Source organism: Callorhinus ursinus, unplaced genomic scaffold, assembly GCF_003265705.2.
Source record: "Callorhinus ursinus isolate GAN/ISIS: 27379988/994484 unplaced genomic scaffold, GSC_fseal_2.0 scaffold1, whole genome shotgun sequence".
Lineage (NCBI taxonomy): Eukaryota > Metazoa > Chordata > Mammalia > Carnivora > Otariidae > Callorhinus > Callorhinus ursinus.
The window spans coordinates 62168239-62189958 of NW_027397063.1; the positions used below are offsets into that span (position 1 = coordinate 62168239).

Consider the following 21720-nt stretch of genomic DNA (forward strand, 5'->3'; position numbering starts at 1 on the left):
GGATCCAGCCCCACATCGGGCTCCCTGCTCCGCGGGAAGCCTGCTTCTCCCTCTGCCTGCCACTCCCCCTGCCTGTGCACGCGCTCGCGCTCTGGCAAATAAATAAAATCTTCCAAAAACAAAATATCCTTCCCCAAAGATAATTTCCTTCATTAACTTTCTAAAGTTTTATAGTTTGTCTTTTTAGTAAGATCTTTCATTCGCCGTAATTGTTATACATAGTACGAGTGGAGACCCGAGCGCATTCTTTCGGCATACAGTCCACCGTCACAGCATTTGACAAACTCATCCTTTCCCCATCGCTCCCAACATGAGCACTGACAACTACTGTACTGGTTACTCAAAATACCCCAAAACTTAGCGGCTTAAAACAACAAACATTATCTCACTGCTACTGAGGGTCAGGAATCCAAGAGCAGCTTAGCTGGGTGGTTCCAGCTCAGGATCTCTCATTAGGGCCTAGTGAAAATGTTGGTCAGTCACCTAAAGGCTTGACTGGGGCTAGAGGATCACCTTCCAAGAAAACACACTCACAAAGGTTATTCTGGAGGTCCCACGTCTTTCCTGGCTGTTGGCAGAAGGCCCCAGTTCCTTATCATGCGGGCCTCTCCCCAGAGCTGCTCACAACACAGGGCAGCTAAAATTCTCCACAGCAAGTAATCCAAAGAGGAAAGTCACAGTGCCTTTTAGAACTTAGTCCCCAACGTACAATGTCTCTGGGTAATTCTATTTGTATACTTAAGTCCAGCCCACGTTCAAGGGGTGGAGAATTGGGCTCTGTCTTTTTAAGGGAGGAGTAGCAAAGAATTTGTGGACATATTTTATGAACACCAAAGCCCTCACGGAGGCGGCATAAATTGCTGTATTTCTAAACTATTACATTGCCTCAATTATTTTGTTTATCCATCCCTGTGCAAATACCACATATATTTACTTGTACATTTTAAAACACCCAACTCTCCACCGCACATTTTATCTCTCTTTGGCAGTATCTGAAAGCCCTTTCTCTTCCACATAAATTTTTAATTCAGTATGTTAAGTTTGAAAAAAGGTTAGGATTGTGGTTTCAATTGCACAGAATCTGTTGCTCAGTTTTGGGAGCTCTGACATTTAGCATTACTGTAATATTAGATATCTTCCAATCCACGAATCCTGCATATTTCTTTAATATGATAAAATTTTTTAATTTTATATAATTTTATATATTAAATTATATTTAATATAATCTATAAGACCTTATAGATTTTGCAGTAAATTTATTTCTAAGCACTTTTTATTTTCTAATGCTATATGTAAACTGAATCTTGTTAATTTCCAACAGACTTTTTGTAGATTTTGCATCCACTAAACTTGCTAAACTCTTAATGGATTTTAAAAATGTATCTCTGACCTCTCAGATTTTCAATGTATTTGCTATATTCCACCTCTAATAACAATGGTTTCTTTTCCAAGCTCATTATCTCGTTTCCTTTTATTGTCTTACTGTGCAGACTGAAATCTCTAGTACAACACTGAACAGAAGTGGTAAATAGCAGGCCACCTTTGTCTTTTCCTTAACAGGAATGATTTCAATTTACTACCGTAAAGTATGATATCTGATATAAATTTCCTAGTAGATATCCTTTAACAGGTAAGTTTCTTCCTATTCCCACTTTATTAAGAATTCTCATTCTCATGCTTTTGATATTTAAATGGTTAATAGTTAATAGGTTAACATTAAATCATGATCTAATATTAAGCCAGCAATGTATTCCTGGAATTGTCATTTTAAATATATTCTTTTTTTTTAATGTTTTATTTATTTATTCATGAGAGCCAGAGACAGAGAGAGAGAGGCAGAGGGAGAAGCAGGCTCCCCACCCAGCAGGGAGCCCGATGTGGAACTCGATCCCAGGACCCCGGGATCATGACCCGAGCCGAAGGCAGACGCTCAACCATCTGAGCCACCCAGGCACCCCATTTTAAATATATTCTTGGGGCACCTGAATGGCTTAGTCAGTTAAGTGTCTGACTCTTGGTTTAGGCTCAGGTCATGATCTCAGGGTCATGAGACAGAGCCTTGCACTGGGCTTTGCACTCAGCTCAGAGTCAGCTTGAGATTCTTTCCCCTCCCTCTCCCTCCCCCTCTGGTTCCTCCCTCTGCTTGTGCACTTGCACTGTCTCCCTCTGTCTCTAAAATAAATAAATAAAGGAAGGAAGACATAAATAATTTATTTTCAGCCTTTCTCCCTTTTTCTTTTTTTTTTTTTAAATATTTTATTTATTGTCAGAGAGAGAGTACAAGCAGGGGGAGCGTCAGGCAGAGGGAGAAGCAGGCCCCCCCGCCGCTGAGCAAGGAGCCTGATGCGGGACTGGATCCCAGGACCCTGGGATCATGACCCAAACCGAAGGCAGACACTTAACTGACTGAGCCACCCAGGTGTCCTGTTTCTCTCTTTTTCTGATATGTCATTTAAGGTTTTCTAAATACCACTTCAGCTACCTTCCAAAAGTTTTGATGTATAATACTTTCAGTTCTATTATTTCCATCAAGATTTCTTTAACCAATGAGTTACGTAGCAGTTTTTCTTAATTTTCAAACACTTGAGTGGTCTTTTTGTTAATCATTTTAAATTTGAGATGAAATCCTATGACACAAAATTAACCATTTTAAAATGTACAATTCAGGGGCGCCTGGGTGGCTCAGTTGTTAAGCGTCTGCCTTCGGCTCAGGTCGTGATCCTAGGGTAATGGGATCGAGCCCCATGTCGGGCTCCCTGCTCAGCGGGAAGCCTGCTTCTCCCTCTCCCACTCCCCCTGCTTGTGTTCCCTCTCTCGCTGTGTCTCTGTCAAATAAATAAATAAAATCTTAAAAAAAAAAATGTACAATTCAGTGGCATCTTAGTATGTTTATGAAGTTGTAAAACCCCATCACCTCTACTCAGTTCCAAAATGTTTTTATCATCCCCAAAGGAAACCATGCATATGTTAAGCAGTAACTCCCCATTCCCACCACTCCCCAGCCACTGGCAACTACAAACCTGCTTTCTGTCTTTATACATGTACCTACTTTTAAATTCATCTGTCCATTTTTGTATTTCTAGTAAATTTTTATCTTTATATATTTCAAAGTATATATTTAGGTACGTGAAGATTCATGACAGTTACATCCTTCAAGCAGAACAATATTACATCAATATGAAATATCTCTGCTTTTCTCTTAATGGTTTTTGATTTCTACTTTGCATAACATCAGCATTAACAATACTGATACTGAGACATCTATTTTTCTCTTTTAATAGCAATCTCCTCATTTAACTGCCCCAACAAATCTCCATCTCCCTGCTCCAAAATGAAAATTTCTATGAGTTTTGGAAGGAGGCAAATTACCTGCACATATTTATTCAACTGAGCCAAAACCCCTTACATATTTTTATTAATTCATTTTTAAAATAGGCTCCACACCCAATGTGGGACTTGAACTCATGACCCTGAGATTAAGAGTTGCATGACCTACCAACTGAGCCAGCCAGCTGCCCCTATTTTTAAACTCGAGATTGTGGTTCTTAAACTTTTCCAACTGTTAATTACTATGGGAAAGCATATAACCTAATAAAATCATCAACTCTACCTGCTCCTGGAGGGGCGTTGTGAGGAGACTAAATTCAAACCACTACTAAATCACTACTGACTACCTGACTCATGTTTTTTGTATAGTAGAGAAGAAATATAGTGCATAAACTGAGAAAAAAAGGGTGGGGGAATGACCTAGATGCCAAGTTATAAACTCTTTTAGTGAGGATGACCTTGTATGGGACTAGCTTTTCTCATGTGAATCTAAACCAAGAGAAAAAGGAATCCAAATGGTTAATTCTGAGAAAATGGGAACGTGAAAATCCTGAGTCATCAAGATAAAAAAAGACTTCAGGGACACCTAGGTGGTTCAGTTGGCTAAGCATCTGATTCCTGATTTTGGCTCAGGTCATGATCTCAGGGTTGTGAGACTGAGCCCTGCGTGAGGCTCCACGCTGGGCACTGGTGCCTGCTTGGGATTCTCTCCCTCTCCCCCTGCCTCCCCTTCCCCACTCTTTCCCCCTCTCTTTTTTTTTTTTTTTAAAGATTTTATTTATTTATTTGAGAGACAGAGAGAATGAGAGAGAAAGCACATGAGATGGGGGGAGGGTCAGAGGGAGAAGCAGACTCCCTGCTGAGCAGGGAGCCCGATGCGGGACTCGATCCAGGGACTCCAGGATCATGACCTGAGCCGAAAGGCAGTCGCTTAACCAACTGAGCCACCCAGGCGCCCTCCCCCTCTCTCTTAAAACAAGACTTCATATCTCTCTTCAGGATAACCAAGCATCTAAGCTAGCATCCTTATTTTCACTTTACATCAATCTGAGACCATCTCAGACCATCTGGAGAGTTTTCATGCAAAGTTCATGGACCAAATTTTAACAATCAGTGGACTATATAAGCAAAAACACCAGCATACAGTAAGTGATCAATAAATAACCTAGGTGGCTCAGTCAGTTAAGCATCTGACTCTTGATTTTGGCTCAGGTCATGATCTCAGGGTTGTGAGATCAAGCCGCACATTGGGCTGCATTCTGGGCATGGAGTCTGCTTAAGATTCTTTCTCTCCCTCTCCCACTGGCCCCCTCCCCAACCCCCTATCTGTGCACACGCTCGTTCTCTCTCTCCCTCTAAATACATACATACCTAAATATTCATGTTCACTTACTTATGAATATCTCCAGTGTTTGTTTGTTTGTTCTTACTTTTCTTCTGAGACTTGGTTGTGACTGTATCAGATTTTCTGGAATTCAAGGGAGAAGCCAAGACACTTCCATCACAGAAATTGTTCTTCAACAGAAAAAGCATAACAGACATTTAAAAAAATTATAATAAAATAGGTTATTATTTTGACTAATTCAGAATCCACAACGGAATTTTTCAGGAATTATGCTCACAATGAAATTCTACACATCCTTTGAATAACACTGACCATGCAAAAATTAGTATAAATAGGATTATGTCCATCCAAGTTGGTCTACATTAATATATTTTTACTTTGCATTATAAAGCACAAAGGGCATGATGATACTAATAATTTTTCTAATGAATGGCTTCATAAAATTATAACTACCTTAATCTATAGGGGAAAATTCAAAGAGTGGTGGATATACCTGGAATAAAAGGTAATTTTCTGTAAAAATAATTTAATTTAGGGATTTAAGAGCATACCAATATCATAAATATTTACTTGCTATCCCAGTCTCACAAGCTTCTCACTACACTACTGGAAAAATTAATATACTTAGTGATGGTAGACATTTGGCCCTGGACCACCAAACTTTCAAGTAAACCCAGAATTCTTCTAAAATATCAATAGATCTACTCTTTTAATCCCTGTTAAAAACAAGAAGGTTTGGAACAAGACTCCTGACAGGTAAAGATGACCCCAAATTCTCCTCTTTGATGTCTTTTCTTACCTATGTCATTTGTTCTTCTATTGATCAATGTCTTTTATTTGATTTCCTGATTGTGTACCTTTTCAAAACTATTCTACTAAAATTTTAAAAAGATATATATATATATTTAAGAGGGCAGGGGTGCCTGGGTGGCTCAGTTGGTTAAGCTTCTGACTTGACTTTGGCTGAGGTCATGATCTCCAGGTCCATGTTAGGCTCTGTGCTGGGCATGGAGCCTGCCTGGGATTCTCTCCCCCCCCCCCCCCGACCAAACTCTCCCTCTAAAAAAAAGGGGGGGCATATAATCTAAAACTTAGGTATACTATTATGAATAGTAGGCCTCTCAAAAAAAAAAATCCCAATTCTGGATATACTTTGTTTGGGTAAGTATATTTTAAGGTATTTGTTGTTTAAAAGCAGAGGAATTGTTTTTAGAGGCTCTCAAACCTCAATGTACACCAGGCTTCCCTAGATGCCTCTGGGAATGGTATTCCCTAAATCCCATCCCCGAGAATCTGATGCAGATTTAGAACAGGTATGGGAATTTGTATTTTAAAAGAACCCCAGGTGATTCTACCAGGTTCTTCCAAATCACTGGGTCCCATTGTACTCTCAAGTCTTAAAGTATGGTTTTATCATCCTTTCTTCTATTCATGTAGTAATTTAACTACAGCAAGATAACAAAATCCAAGTCTAGTGTATTACTTAAAAATTTAATGTGCTTCACTTCCAAAAAGTGATTTGCATCCATACAATGGAATATTATGCCATTCTTAAAAAGAATTAGATAAGACTATATGTATTTACAGGAACAATCTCTAAGATATATCAAGTTTAAAAAGGCAAGGAAAAAACAGTGTGATTGATACATTCTTTTTAGGTGAGTAAGAAAATATAAAATTAGCACTGTTAATAGTGCCAACTTTTGGGGAAAGAGACTAACGTAATGGAACAGGAATGAGAATACAGAAGTGGAAGGGGAGAGAGGAAGCTTTCACTTTGAATAGCTTTCCTACATACTCTGAATTTACTAACATAGAGCAAATATGTAACATGCAAAAATTTTAACAATATGCAAAAAAAAATTTGTTTTAAGTAGAGCAAATATGTCAGAAATTGCTTCTAGTCATGGTGAACCCTTCCTCAGATCTTTGAAAACCACAGAGTCGGGAAGCGCAGCTGGGTTAAGTGGCTGACTTGGTTTCAAGCTCAGGTTGTGATCTCCGTGCTCGGGGTGGGGTCTGTTTGAGATTCTCTCTCCCTCTCCCTCTGCCCCTCCCTCTCATGCTCTCCCTTTAAAATAAGTAAATCCAGAAAGAAAAGAAAGAAAGAAAAGAAAGAAAAGAAAGAAAAGAAAGAAAAGAAAAGAAAAGAAAAGAAAGGAAGGAAGGAAGGAAGGAAGGAAGGAAGGAAGGAAGGAAGGAAAGAAAGAAAGAAAGAAAGAAAGAAAGAAAGAAAGAAAGAAAGAAAGAAAGAAAAGAAAGAAAACCACATAGTCTAAAGCAATAGAACATTAATACTTCAAAGTTCTCTCCTAAAACTTACAATATTAATGCTTAGCTTCCTTGCTAGTTCTTCATCACTTTTCAGTTGTTCTTCCATCTCTCTTCGCCTTTTTTCTGCCTGTTGTTTCTCCTCCTCTTCCTCCTCTGCTAATAATCTCTGTATGTATTCTTCACTGGCTTTGTTTTCTTCTTCCTCACTGGCTCGTCGCTCTGCCTCCACCTTAAAAATGATTAATAAAGAACACTTCTCTGAACTTTTTTAATATACTTGTAATATATATATATTTTTTTAAAGTAGGCCCTATGTCCAGTGTGGATCCCAAAACAGGGCTTAAACTCATGACCCTGACGCCAAGGCCTGAGCTGAGATCAAGAGTCAGACACTTACCCAACTGAGCCTCCCAGGTGACCCTATCTTGCAATATTTTTTTTTTAAGTTTATTTACTTATTTGAGAGAGAGAACAAGCAGTAGGGAGAGGCAAAGGGAGAGAGAGAGAGAGAGAGAGAGAGAGAGAAGCAGATGCTCTGCTGATCAGGACCCCGAGACAGGGCTCGATCCCAGGATGTGGAGATCATGACCTGAGCCGAAGGCAGACGCTTCACCAACTGAGCCACCCAGGCGCCCCTACTTGCAATATTTCTCAAGAAGAATGGTAAAAGTAATAAAAAAGAACAAATTGGCAAGAATTAAAATGTTTCAAATGGAGTACAAATCTGAAGGCAAATTCCTGCCAAACAGTTCAAGATGTCTCTTCAAGGAAGCCTTCCCTAATCAGCCCAATGAAATCTTGATCAAACCACCATCCCTCTTCACCGCAGTCCTACCACACTTTCAACTACACTGTTACAACATTTGTGGAAATGTCTCTAGGTAATATTTTTCCCTGGTTAACTCAATGCTACGTGCTTACTAACTTAGGCCCAGATTTCTGAACCAAACGCTAACAAAGGGGATGGAATGATAAAAACTGAGACTAATCAGGGTTTAACCCTGCAGTTAGGAAAAATCCCTCAGACCTAGTTGGCAGGAGTGGAGTGGCTGCTGAAGCAGCAACCACGATGGTGATTACGTGATTTACAGATGAGGAAACAGACACAGAAAAGCAAGTAACTTTCTTAGATCATTAAGTGGCAGAGTGGAGACTCAAACTCAAATTCTAAGACTTAAGGCCATGCTCGTGGTCATTTAAACTATACTTCCTGAAAGAAATAATACAAGAACTATTTCAGAAATCCAAAGAATTTGACTCAAGAATTAAGTCCTTGATCCAGTTCAAGTGTAGGAGACATAAGGGAAAGTTTGTTAAAGACAAAGTTTTCTTGCTCATAAAAGAAAGTCATAGGAAAAGACTGCTGTTCCCTCCTCTGCCTGTTGTATATGCACCTGAGGTTCAAAACTGTGCAGCCATTTTGCTATTAGCCTGAACTTAAAGTACCTGATAGAAGTTAGCAAAGAAATGGAGCTAGAGCTCTGAATGAACCCAACCCTGAAGCCCCTACTACCTTTGGAATTCCAGTTAATTACAATGTTCTTATTTAAGGTAGTTTAAGTTGGGTTTTCTTTTACTTCTAGCCAAAAGCATCTTTATAGAACCTGTTCTCACTACACTGTTTTAAGGACTAGATTATTCCTTCAAAACCCTTACTTAAGGGACGCCCTGGGTGGCTCAGTCGGTTGGGCGTCTGCCTTCGACTCAGGTCATGATCCCAGGGTCCTGGGATGGAGTCCTGCATCAGGCTCCTTGCTAGACAAAGGAGCCCGCTTCTCCCTCTGCCTGCAGCTCCCCCTGCTTGTGCTCTCTCACTCTCTCTGACAAATAATCAATCTTAAAAAAACCCTTACTTAAGGGGGCACCTGGGTGGTGAAGTCAGTTAACCATCCAACTATTGGTTTCAGCTCAGGTTGTGATCTCAGGGTTGTGAGCTTGAGCCCCATGTCAGGCTCCAAGCTCAGTGTGGACTCTGCTTGAGATTCTTTCTCCCTCTCCCTCTGCCCTTCCTGCTCATGCTCTCTCTCTCTCAAATAAGTAAATCTTTAAAAAAATAAAATAAAACCCTTACTTAAGGACACTGCTTAGACCATATGTTGACAATTAAGTTAACCATCATAACTATTTTTTAAGATTTTATTTATTAGAGAGAGAGAGAGAGAGCACAGCGGGGCGAAGAGTAGAGGGAGAGGGAGAAGCAGACTCCCCACTGATCAGGGAGCCCGATGCGGGACTTGATCCCAATACTCCGGGATCATGACCTGAACCAAAGGCAGACGCTTAACCAACTGAGCCACCAGGTGCCCCAGCCATCATAATTATTATTTTAGGTCTTCTGGAACTTGCATGGTCCAATACAGTAGCCATTAGTAGCTACACTAGCAACAGGTAGCTATTGAGTAGTTGAAATGTGACTAGTCCAAATTTATGTAGTGTAAGTACAAAATACACAAAAGGTTTTAAAGACCAAGTAAGAAAAAATAATGTAAAACCTTTAGATGTTTATACTTTAGACGCTCTTCTATAAACATCACTCCTCTCTTTTCCCATTAGGTCCTTCACAATTAGCCCTTCATGCTCTCCTCATCTACACTCATTATTTGTGTCCCCCAAAATTCATATGCCTAATCCCCGATGTGACAGTATGTGGAGGTAAGGGCCTTTGGGAGGTAACTGGGTTATAAGGGTGAAGCCCCTATGAAAGGGATTAACATCCTTATAAAGAAGAAACAGAGAAATAATCTTTCTCGGCCTTATGTGAGGACATAACGAATAGGCAGCTGTCTACAAGCCAGGAAGCAGGCCATCATCCAACAGCAGATCTGCCTGTGCCTCAATCTTGTACTTTCCAGATCCAGAACTGTGAGAAACAAATGTTTTTTGTTTAAGCCAACCAGTTTATGGTATTTTTGTTATAGCAGCCCCAATAGAATAAAACACCCACAATCTACCACCCTTTTTCCATCCTTTAAGCTCAAAGCTTCAGGGAAATGAAAAAAATCTTTCATAATTAAATGCTTAAGAATCACTATCAAAACTAACTCAATAAAAAATTCACAAGCTAGCAAGATATAAAATTAATAAGCAAAACTCAATTACATCCATATACAGAAATAATAACCAGTTAGTAGTTTTAACAGTTGAGAAGACAAAAATGGTGTAGAAAAATTGGCAAAAGACATGGACAATTCACCGTGCAAAAATTATAAAAATGTCCCTTAATTATATGAAAATATAATTTTCCTCATAATAAGAAAAATACCAAGTAAATCTACACAGAGATAGGACTTCCAGCTTCTAGTAATGCTGGAGTAAAACACTGGTGGAAGACATCTTCCAACAGAATACAATTTTAAAACCTGGACATTATATAATAAGCAACTACCAAAGGAATTGGAGAGTGAACATAATCAGACAAACTGCTCCTCCTGGTTTTAAGCCTGGAGCTAACATAACCTAACACCCATGGAGGAAACTGACCCAGACTTAGGGTCACTTGATATTCTAAAAGGTTCACAGACAATTTACTGGGGAAAAGATGCTCGTTACAATACATGGGGGTAGAATAAGGGAATATTTGTATGAGGAAAAAAAAAATCAATCTCAACTCCTACCTCATGTCATACTCAAAAACTAACTGAATGGATTATAGATCTAAACACAAGAACTAAAACAAATTTTGGAAGAAACTTTTGTGACCTTGGGTTAAACAAAGTTATCAAACTGTATACCGGGCGCCTGGGTGGCTCAGCTGGTTGGGCGACTGCCTTCGGTTCGGGTCATGAACCTGGAGTCCTGGGATCGGGTCCCACATTGGGCTCCTGGCTCAGCGAGGAGCCTGCTTCTCCCTCTGACCCTCTCCCCTCTCATGCTGTTTCTCTCTCTCTCTCAAATAAATAAATAAAATCGTTAACAAAATTTTTCTTTAAAAACACTGTGTACCTAAAATTAGTAAATTTTCCTATATTGAAATTTACTATAAATTCTACCTCAACAAAGTATTTTTTTAAAAGAAAAACTATGCCAATACCACTTCTCACCCATCAGATTAGCAAAAATTTAAAAGCCTGACAGTACTCTGTTGGCAAGGGTATTTTGAAACAGGCATTCTCATTGAAAATGCAAAATGGTACCCCTATAAAGGAGAATCTGGCAGTTCTAACAAATCTACATGTCATTTACCCGAAACCTGGCAATCTCATGTCTAGAAATTTACCCTGAAGATCTATATGCACAGTATTGCAGTATTATCTGTAATTAGAAAATACTATCTTACTCCCTCTTGAATAATATGGAGTGATTTCCAGGGGATATTACCAAGTAAAAAAAACAAAGTTCAAAAGAATATATAGTATGCAATATTCAATAAACAAGAACAGTTATATATCTATTTATCTTTACAAAAAACACCAAAGGAAGGATAAACTACACAGTGATAAAATTAGTTATCTACAGTGTGGTGGACACAGGGTGGATAAGATACAGGAAGGAGTATCCACTCTGAGAATAACTTTTCATGTTATTTTTACTTTGGGGTGCATGTTAATATTCTATACATTTAAAAAATATACAAATAAATTAATAAAGATGGGAAGGGAAAATGAAAAAAAATCCATCACATAAGAGCACAAATTATATATAAATAAATCTAGTAACTACTGTGAACATATGTAAAAAACAGAGCCTTTGTAAAGTACATTAAAATTTATATTTCAATATATATTATTTACATAGGCATATATGGGGCACCTGGGTGCTCAGTCAGTTAAACGATTTTGGCTCAGGTCATGATCTAAGGGTTATGGGATCAAGCCCCTCAGGGGCACCACACTGAGTGCTGAGCATGGAACCTGTTTAAGAGTCTCTCTCTTTCCCTCTGCCCCTTCCCCCACTGTGGCACATGCATACACTGTCTCCAAAAATGAGTAAGATATATATATTTTTTTAATTTTATTTATTTTTGACAGAGAGAGAGCACAAGCAGAGGAAGCAGCCCGCAGAGGCAGAGGCAGAGGGAGAAGCAGGCTCTCCGCTGAGCAGGGAGCCCGATGCAGGGCTCGATCCCAGGACCCTGAGATCATGACCTGAGCCGAAGGCAGACGCTTAACCGTCTGAGCCACCCAGGTGCCCCAAATGAATAAGATTTTTTTTTAAGCAAACACAAAACTGTATGTAAAATCTGAACCTGAAAACACAAGAGAATTCTTCCAAAAAAGAATAACTACTTAGTACCTACCTTGCTTATCTCCTCCTCATATTCTCTTCTCAATTCCCCGGGTCTACTTAATAAGCGAACTGGCTGATAGTCATCAACTGTTTCAGATCAAGAAAGAAAATAATATTATAGGCAACACAGAAGTTTATGGCTAGCTTTGATTTTTCATTAAACCTGTATTAATATGAAAACGTGAAATCAGAATAAATGTACAATTATTAAGAGCTATAGCAATACCTTCTCTGTGGAGTGCCATTTTATTTTTTTCTAAAGGTTTTATTTTTAAAATAATTTTAAGTAATTCTACACCCAACCTATAGCTCAAACTTACAACCCCGAGATCAAGAGTCACATGTTCTATTGACTGTGCCAGCCATGAGCCCCTATGAAATTCCACTTTATTTTATTTTTTAAAAGATTTATTTATTTGAGAGAGCGAGCACGCACACTAGTGGGAGAGGGGCAGAGGGAGAAGATGACTCTCCCCTCAGCAGGGAGCCCAACAAGGGGCTCGATCCCAGGACCCCGGGATCATGACCTGAGCCGAAGGCAGACACTTAACCAACTGAGCCAGCCAGGCACTCCTGGACTTTCATTTTAAAAGAAAGTCCAGGGGTGCCTGGCTAGCTCAGTCAGTCGAGTGTGTAACTCTTGATGTTGGGGTCGTTTTTTTTTTTTTTTTTTAAGGTTTTATTTATCTATTCATGAGAGAGAGAGAGAGAGAGAGATGCAGAGGGAGAAACAGGCTCCCTGCTCTGCAGGACCCTGCCCCAGGACCCTGGGATTACGACCTGAGCTGAAGCCAGTCACTCAACCAACTGAGCCACCCAGGCGCCTTGGAGTCGTGAGTTTGAGCCCCATGTTGGGTGTAGAGATTATAAACTTTAAAAAAAAAAGAAAGTCCAGAGTTTTTCTGGTTCACAATGGCACATGAATACATATACTTAACTCTTGTTCTAGAATCTATTAAAATAACAGTATTAAAGGCATTTTTATTTTTTTTATTTTTTTTTTTAAAGATTTTATTTATTTATTCATGAGAGACAGAGAGAGAGAGAGGCAGAGGGAGAAGCAGGCTCCCAAGGAGCAGGGAGCCCGATGCGGGACTCGATCCCCGGACCCTGGGATCATGACCTGAGCCGAAGGCAGACGCCCAACCATCTGAGCCACCCAGGCGCCCTTAAAGGCATTTTTAAAAAGTAATCTTACAACAGCAAAGAGATTAGGGAAGGGTCAATCAGTAAACAGAAAACTTTAACAAATTTCTAGAAAATGGGACGGTGATGTAAAAGAGACGACTTATACATCAGAATGAAGAAAAATGCATCCTTTGGAAAGGAAGGTAAGTCAGGAGGAGATCTGCCCCATATACTGGAAGAGCAGCTCAGACTCAAAAACACAAGGCACAACAGAGACCACAGTGAATAAATGTGGGACAGGGAATTAAAGTTCATGATCTGTTAAATCAGAATACTTAGCTGGTAGGCGTTTCTTCCTAGATGTGTGTATAAGTGTATATATGCACACTCAAAAGTAATTTTTAAAGTTTTATTTATGTATTTATTTGAGAGAGAGCATGAGCACTTGCGTGAGCAGGGGACGAGGAAAGGGAGAGAAGCAGATTCCCCGCTGAGTGTGGAGCCTGACCAGGGGCTGAATCCCACAACCTGAGATCATGACCTGAGCAGAAATCAAGAATCAGATGTTCAACCCACTGAGTCACCCAGGAGCCCCTCAAAAGTTATTTTTTAAAGAAACTGAATTACCTGGACAGAGCCAATAGAGCTAATATGAGAGGTGGTGACCCAGAGCAAAGCCCTCTAAAATGTGGCACTTATGGTGGCAAAGCATAATGGCCAAGCATAACCTCAAACAATGTCTGCCAGTCACCACTGCCAATATACATACAAGGAGCATTATTCTAGGCCCTCATTTTTATTTATTTTTTTGAAGGGCCTCATTTTTAAATGTGAAAGTAAAACCAAGGATCATCGGACATTTCAAACGAATCTACAGGATTAAAGAAACACTAAGCCACAAAGAGGGGGAAAAAATCATCTCGAGTTAAATCTAGAAAAAGAGAACACAACTGCTCTTTTACCGGGGCAGCTGCTACTCAACTCCAGCTGACTACTGCCACCGGGAAACTGGGGTCATCCTTGCCATATTTTCTGATTTTTCCAAAACAATCCGGAAATCCATATTTTAAAGTGAAATCTCCCAATTTTAAATGTTGGCACTGAATGGGTCACATAACACATGTCTGCAGGCTTTACATGGCTTGCAGACCAGCAGTTTGCAAATTTGTAGAACTAAAAACAGTAATGTAACTGCGTAACAGGTAGCAATGAAGTATGCCAAATTCTTATTTTAGCTGTCGAGAAGGATTCATTTGAGGCAATACAGTGGGAAATACAGGAGAGAAAAGTATAAGTCTCCTGAAAAAAACAGTAGGGGCTAGAAATGAAGCCCAGGAAGACAGGGAGGGACAGCGGCACTTCACTGATAGCACTTCAAAAAAAGGGTATGTGTAGAGGTAGTGTAATATCGCATGTGAGAGCTCAGGGGGCGGCAAATTTTTCCCATAAAGGGCAAGATAATAAATATTTTATGCTTTGTGGGCAATGTAGTCTTTGTTGCAGTGACTCAACTCCTGCCACTGTAAGCACAAAACCAGCCATTGGTATAGATGAGTGCCTCTGTTCCAGTAACACTTCCTTTACAAAAAAATATGCAGGCCAAACTTGGCCTGACTTGATTTCGGCTCAGGTCATGATCTCAGTGTCATGAGGCTGAACCCTATATGATATCAAACATCACAAAATTAAAAACAAACAACAAACTGGGAGGAGTTATTTGCAAATACATAAATCAATAGAGAATTAAATTAAATTTTCCCACTGTACTTAATATTGCTGTCTTATAGTGAGTGTTCTTCCTGAGCAGCCAAGATTCACTAAAGGAATTTTATCCTCATACTCTTTTATTCTGAAAGAAAAATCCAAGTTAATCAAAGAACTGAATGTTCAAAACTGGACCAAAACCAAAAATCACAATAAACCTAACTTGAACAATTAAGTCGTTTATAAAATTACTTTTATCATTCAATTTGACTCTGCTTGCATCATCATGGAAATAAAGTTTTCTTCTCCCAATTAAATTTGTTCATCTAATCTTCCCCTAAAACCTGTAGGGTTCCTTGATTCTTCTTAGTTTCTGGTGATTTACCAGCAATCTTTGTATTCATTGGCTTATAGATGAATCACTCAAACCCTCTGTCTTCACACAGTGTTCCCACTGTGGGTTTTCATATCATCCTCCTTCTGTGTGTGTCTGTCTCTGTTCATATGCCCCCTCCTTTTTTTTTAAGATTTTATTTATTTGACAGAGAGAGAGAGACAGTGAGAGAGGGAACACAAGCAGGGGAAGTGGGAGAGGGAGAAGCAGGGTTCCCGCTGAGCAGGGAGCCCAACGCGGGGCCTGATCCCAGGACCCCGGGGCCACGACCCGAGCTGAAGGTAGACGCCCAATAACTGAGCCACCCAGGCGCCCCTCAAATTTCCCCTTTTAATGAGGACACCAGTCATAATGGATTAGGGCCCACAATGCTAATGACCTAAACTTGACTACCTCTGTAAAGATCCTATTTCCAAATATGGTCTGAAGCATTAGAGGCTAGACTTCAACATATCTTTTTAAGAAAGCACAATTCAACATTTAACAACGTGTAACTGGTCCTTACCAAAAAACTATAAAATATTACTGAGAGAAATTGAAGACCTAAATGAATGGAGAGAGAGCCTATTTTCACAGGTACAAAGGTTCTATGTTGTTACAATGTCAATTTTCCCCAAATTGATCTAAAGATTCAACACAACCCAAATCAACCCCTACTATGCTTTTGCTAGAAAATGACAGGTTGATGAAAAAAATCTACATGAAAATAGAAAGGACCTAGAATACCCAAAACAAACATGAAAAATAATAATAAAGTTGGAGAGCTATTACTATGTGACTTCAAGGCTTTCTATAAAGCCACAGCAATCAACAGTGTGATTTTAACATTAAAATCAACAAATCAATGGAATAGAATAGACCCACGCTGTATAAGAAAAGCCATTTCAATAAAGGTACAGGGATAAGTGATATTCATATAGGAAAAAATTAACCTCAACCCCTATCTCACACAATATTCAAAAAATTTGAAGTGGACCATAAACGTAAACGAAAGCTAAAACTTTATAAAGCTTTTAGAAAAAAACGTAGAAATACTTTTTTCAAAGATTTATTTACTCGAAAGAGAGAGAGTGCAGGTGTGTGCAGGGCGGGGGGGTAGGGGATGGGAAGAGGGAGAGAGAATCCCAAGCAGACTCCCTGCTGAGCCCAGAGCCCGATGTGGGGCCCAATCCTATGACCCATGAGATCATGACCTGAGCCAAAACCAAGAGCTGGATGCTTAACTGACTGAGCCCCCAGGTGCCCCAGAAATATTTTAATATTATTACAGAGGATAAAGTTTTTTAGGACACAGAAAGTAATAACCATAAAAGGAAAAGTTTATTAATTAGACTTCATGAAAATTAAAAATTTCAGCTCGGGGAGTCTGGGTGGCTCAGTCGTTAAGCATCTGCCTGGGATAGAGCCCCACATCGGGCTCCCTGCTTTGGCGGGAAGCCTGCTTCTCCCTCTCCCACCCCCCTGCTTGTGTTCCCTCTCTCGCTGTGTCTCTCTCTGTCAAATAAATAAATAAAATCTTTAAAAATAAATAAATAAAATAAAAAATAAAAATTTCAGCTCAAGAGACTACCTGGCTGGCTCAGTCAGTGGAGCATGAGACTCTTGATCCTGAGGCTGTGAGTTTGAGCCCCATGTTGGGTGTAGAGATTACTTAAAGAAAAAAAAAAAGATCTTGAAAAAAATTTTCAGCTCATCAAGACACCATTAAGAAAATAAGCACAATAAATAAATAAATAAAATCTTTAAAAAATAGTAACACACAGAGATAACTCAAAAAGCAAAAGATTCAGACACTTCATAATGGAAGATACATAAATGATTCAACATCATCAGTCACCAGGAAATGCAAATTAAAAGTACAATGAGATTGGACTACAAATCAATCAGAACAGTTAAAATTAAATAGGTAACACAAATGTTGGTGAGCATGTTGTAAATGAACTGAAGGTGTCCCCCTGACAAATTCTATGTTGAAACCCTAATCTAACCCTATAGTATTTGGAGGTGAAGCTTTGGGAGATAATTAGGTCAGAAGGGTAGAGAGCCCACCCTTAGTGCCTTTACAAGAGGCCAGAGAGTGAGCCAGCTTTCCACCAGGTGAAGACATAACCAGGAAGAGAGCATCCACAAAGAATAAGTCAGAGAGCATCTTGATCTTAGACTTCCCAGCCGCCAGAATTATGAAAAAATAAATTTCTATGTTAGAGCCACCCAGTCTATATACTTTGTTACAGCAGCCCAAACTAAGACAGATGTGCAGAAACCAGAATTTGCAAACATTGTTGCTGGGATTAGAATATAATACAACTATTTGGGAAAATGATAGTACATAGTTTCTTATACAACCAAGCATATATCTACTCCGAGCAATTCTACTCCTAAGTATTTGCCCAAGAGAAAAATGAAAACACATGACCACAAAAAAACAAAACAAAAACAAAAAACTATTACAAGAATCTTCACAGCAACTTTATTCCTGTTAGCCCAAACCTGGAAACAGCTGAGACACAATGAAGTGGAGAACTGCCAACAAAGTATAATATAGTCAACCAGTAAGATGATACTTAAAAATAAAAAGAAATAAAATACTAATACCCACAAGATGAATCTCAAAACATTATACTAAGTAAAAGAATCTTACGCTAAAGATATACACTGCATGATTACTATTATAGATTGAATTGTGTCCCCCAAAAAGATACATTGAAGTCCTAATACCTGTACTAAGAATGGGATCTTACTGGGAAATGGTTGTTGTGGACATAATGGACTTCACATTGGAGTAGGGTAGGCCCTTAAATGCAGTATTAATGGTGTCCTTATAAAAAAGGAGAGAGATACAGAGTTGAGACAGTCACATAGAGACAAACACAGAGGGAGAATGCCATGTGACTACGGAGGCAGAGATTGGAGTTATGCAGCTGCAAGCCAAGGAATACCATGAACTATCAGCAACACCCATGAGCTAAGAGAAAGTCATGAAAGAAGAGAAGAGAAGAGAAGAGAAGAGAAGAGAAGAAGGAAGCAAGGAAGAAGGAAGGAAGGAAGCAAGGAAGGAAGGAAGCAAGGAAGGAAGGAAGGAAGGAAGCATGGAACAGATTCTCCTCTACAGCCTTTAAGAGAACACGTCCCTGCTAACACATTGATTTTGGGCTTCTAGCCTCCAGAATTGTGGGAAAATAAATTTCTGTTAAGCCACCTAGTTTGTGGTACTTTGTTATGTCAACCCTAGTAAACTAACAGAATTCCATGTATACGAAATTCTGGAAAAGGCAAAATGAATCTATGGTGGGAAAAAATAGAAACACTGGTCAACTTATGGAGGGTAGGGGTAGAGATTAACTGGAAAGGATTGAGGGTACCTTCAAGGGTGATGGTAATATTCTTTATTTTTATAAGGGTTCATGTTACAAAAGGTTATACAAATGTGAACACTCAGTGAAGGTACAATTAAGATTTGTGCATTTCACTGTATGTAAATTTACATTAAAACAAGAGTTATAAGCTAACATTGATCCCTCATAATATGTGTACTTACATTATTTAAGGGAAAGTGAAATAAATGAAAAAATAAGATAGACTGACAGATGGACAGATGAAAGATCTGTGACACAGCAAATATAAAATACTGTCACGGGGCGGGGTGCCTGGGTGGCTCAGTCGTTAAGCGACTGCCTTCGGCTCAGGTCATGATCCCAGGGTCCTGAGATCGAGCCCCACATTGGGCTCTCTGCTCCGTGGGAAGCCTGCTTCTCCCTCTCCCACTCCCCCTGCTTGTGTTCCCTCTCTCGTTGTGTCTCTCTGTGTCAAATAAATAAATAAAATCTTAAAAAAAAAAAATACCGTCAACGGGATGCCTGGGTGGCTCACTCAGTTAAGTGTCTGCCTTTGGCTCATGCCATGATCCCAGGACTCTGGAACTGAGCCCCACATCAGGCTCACTGCTCAGCGGGGAGCCTGCTTCTCCCTCTCCCTCTGCTTGGGCTCCCTCTCTCTCTCTTTCAAATAAATAAGTAAATAAATAAAATTTTAAAAATAAAATAAGGAAAAGAAGATAAGAGAGGAGGGGAGAGAAGATAAGAGAAAAGGAAAGAAAAGAAAAGAAAAGAAAAAAGAAAAAAAGAAAATACTGTCAGGATAACTGGGTGGCTCAGTCAGCTAAGCATCTGCCTTCAGCTCAGGTCAAGATCCCAGGGTCCTGCTTCTCCCTCTGCCTGCTCTGCCTGCTGCTTCCCCTGCTTGTGCTCTCTCTCACTCTCTCTCTGACAAATAACTAAATAAAATCTTTAAAAATAAATAAATAAAAATAAAAATAAAATACTGTCACATCTGGTTATGGGCATATGAGAGTTCACTATAAAATTCTTTCAACTTTTCTGTATGTTTAACATTTTTCAAAAAAATTTTTTTCATAATAAAATGCTGAAAAAAATAAGTATACTACCAAAATTTCTTAAAAAAAAAAAAGAAAGAAAGTAAAACCAAGTGTTGGCAGAATATGGTTCAGCTACAACTCTCATACACTAGTGGTATGAGTATAAATTGGTAAAACCACTTTGGAAAACTGTTTGGCAAGATCTCCTAAGGCTTACCCTACCTGTAACACCCACCATGGGGTAGTCTTAGGCTATACTAAACATTTAAACTCAGAAAATGACCACAGGACCACATTTGGCATTAATCTAACAGCATGAGAGCAAGGAAGCCAGATAATTCTTGCTCCACAACAACCAACATTTCTTACAGCAACAATAAAAGCACAGGTTCCCCACAAGGAACATGCTCAGTTACAATGGTCACTATGCTCAGAGGAGCATAAAGCACAATATCCCAATCAGTATTTATAATTCCTTCCAATAGAGGGGCAATTTGTCAGTTGGGGATCATATTTCCCATTGAACAATGTTGCCTAGTAACATCATTAACATTCTTACCCTCAGGTTTTGGGGGAAATAAAACTAGAGATTTAATCAAAGGATGGACTCTCATCTAGCACAGGAAAGGATTTAACTTTTTTTTTTAAAGATTTTATTTATTTGTCAGAGAGAGAGAGCACACACAAGCAGGGGGAGTGGCAGGCAGAGGGAGAAGCAGGCTTCCCGCAGAGCAGGGAGCCTGACGTGGGACTCGATCCCAGGACCCTGGGATCATGACCTGAGCTGAAGGCAGACACTTAACGTATTGAGCCACCCAGGAGTCCCAGGATTTAACTTTTTATTCATACTGTGACCCCCAAATTCCACACTTAGATATATGAATATATCCAACAGAAATGAAGACATATGTTCACCAAAATACAAGTATAAAAATGCTACAGCACTATTCATAACAGCCCAAAATGCCCAATAACAATGGACATAAAATTTTTCATTGCTTTCACTATTTAATATCCACACAACATAGTACTATACAGCAATGAAAACAAACTGCATCACATATATCATGGATCAATCTCCCAATATAATGGTGAGCTAAAGAAGCCAGACACAAGATACAAGATTCCATTTTTTAAAAGGTTCAGAACAGGTAAAAGCAATCTCTGGTGTTACACGTCAGAACAGTAGTTACCGGTGTGACTAGAAACCGGACCACAAGGAGAACTTAGGCATTGTGGTAAAGTTCTGGGTCTTGACCTGAATGCTGGTTATAGGGGCGCCTGGGTGGCTCAGTTGGTTAAGTGACTGCCTTCGGCTCAGGTCATGATCCCAGGGTCCTGGGATCGAGCCCCACATCGGGCTCCCTGCTCAGCAGGAAGCCTGCTTCTCCCTCTCCCACTTCCCCTGCTTGTGTTCCCTCTCTCGCTGTCTGTCTCTCTCTGCCAAGTAAATAAATAAAGTCTTAAAAAAAAAAAAGAATGCTGGTTATATAGACACTTTCACTTCAAAAATTCACTGAACTACAGATTTATGATTTGTATACTTTTTTTTTTTTTTAAAGAGGGAGAGGAGGTGGGGAGAAAGAGCGTGCTCGAGCATGTGCACATGCACTTGGGCAGGGGAGGGAGGGGCAGAGGGAGAATCCCAAGAAGGCTCCATCTCACAACCCTGAGATCATGATCTGAGCCGAAATCAAGAACTGGACACTTAACTGACTGAGCCACCCAGGAGTCCCTGATTTGTACACTGCTGTATGTATGTTATACTTAAATATAATTTATATGAAAAACAAAGCAAGGAGAACTAACATCCAAAACACTAAAGTGAGGAGACCTGTAGACCAGTTCCTCAACAAAACAACTACAACTGGAGAAAGGTATAAATAACTGGTCATATAAAAATCCCTGGAAACTGTCCTAGGAACATACAGCAAATGAAGAAATATT

The 21720-nt window shown here is 39.5% G+C and overlaps 1 protein-coding gene across 4 annotated transcripts in view; it reads right to left on the reverse strand.

Moving 5' to 3' along the window:
* The window catches only part of RNF168 (ring finger protein 168), a 40483-nt gene that overhangs the window by 12017 nt on the left and 6746 nt on the right, over positions 1-21720 (reverse strand). For 3 of the 4 annotated variants that reach the window (XM_025876074.2, XM_025876067.2, XM_073894932.1), the window contains 3 exons: positions 12183-12259; positions 6996-7175; positions 4721-4842 (listed from right to left, as the gene is read on the reverse strand). In XM_025876074.2, coding sequence (XP_025731859.1) covers positions 4721-4842; positions 6996-7175; positions 12183-12259 — 379 coding nt within the window. The remainder of the gene's footprint in view (positions 1-4720; positions 4843-6995; positions 7176-12182; positions 12260-21720) is intronic. The other variant, XM_025876081.2, reaches the window with a different exon arrangement.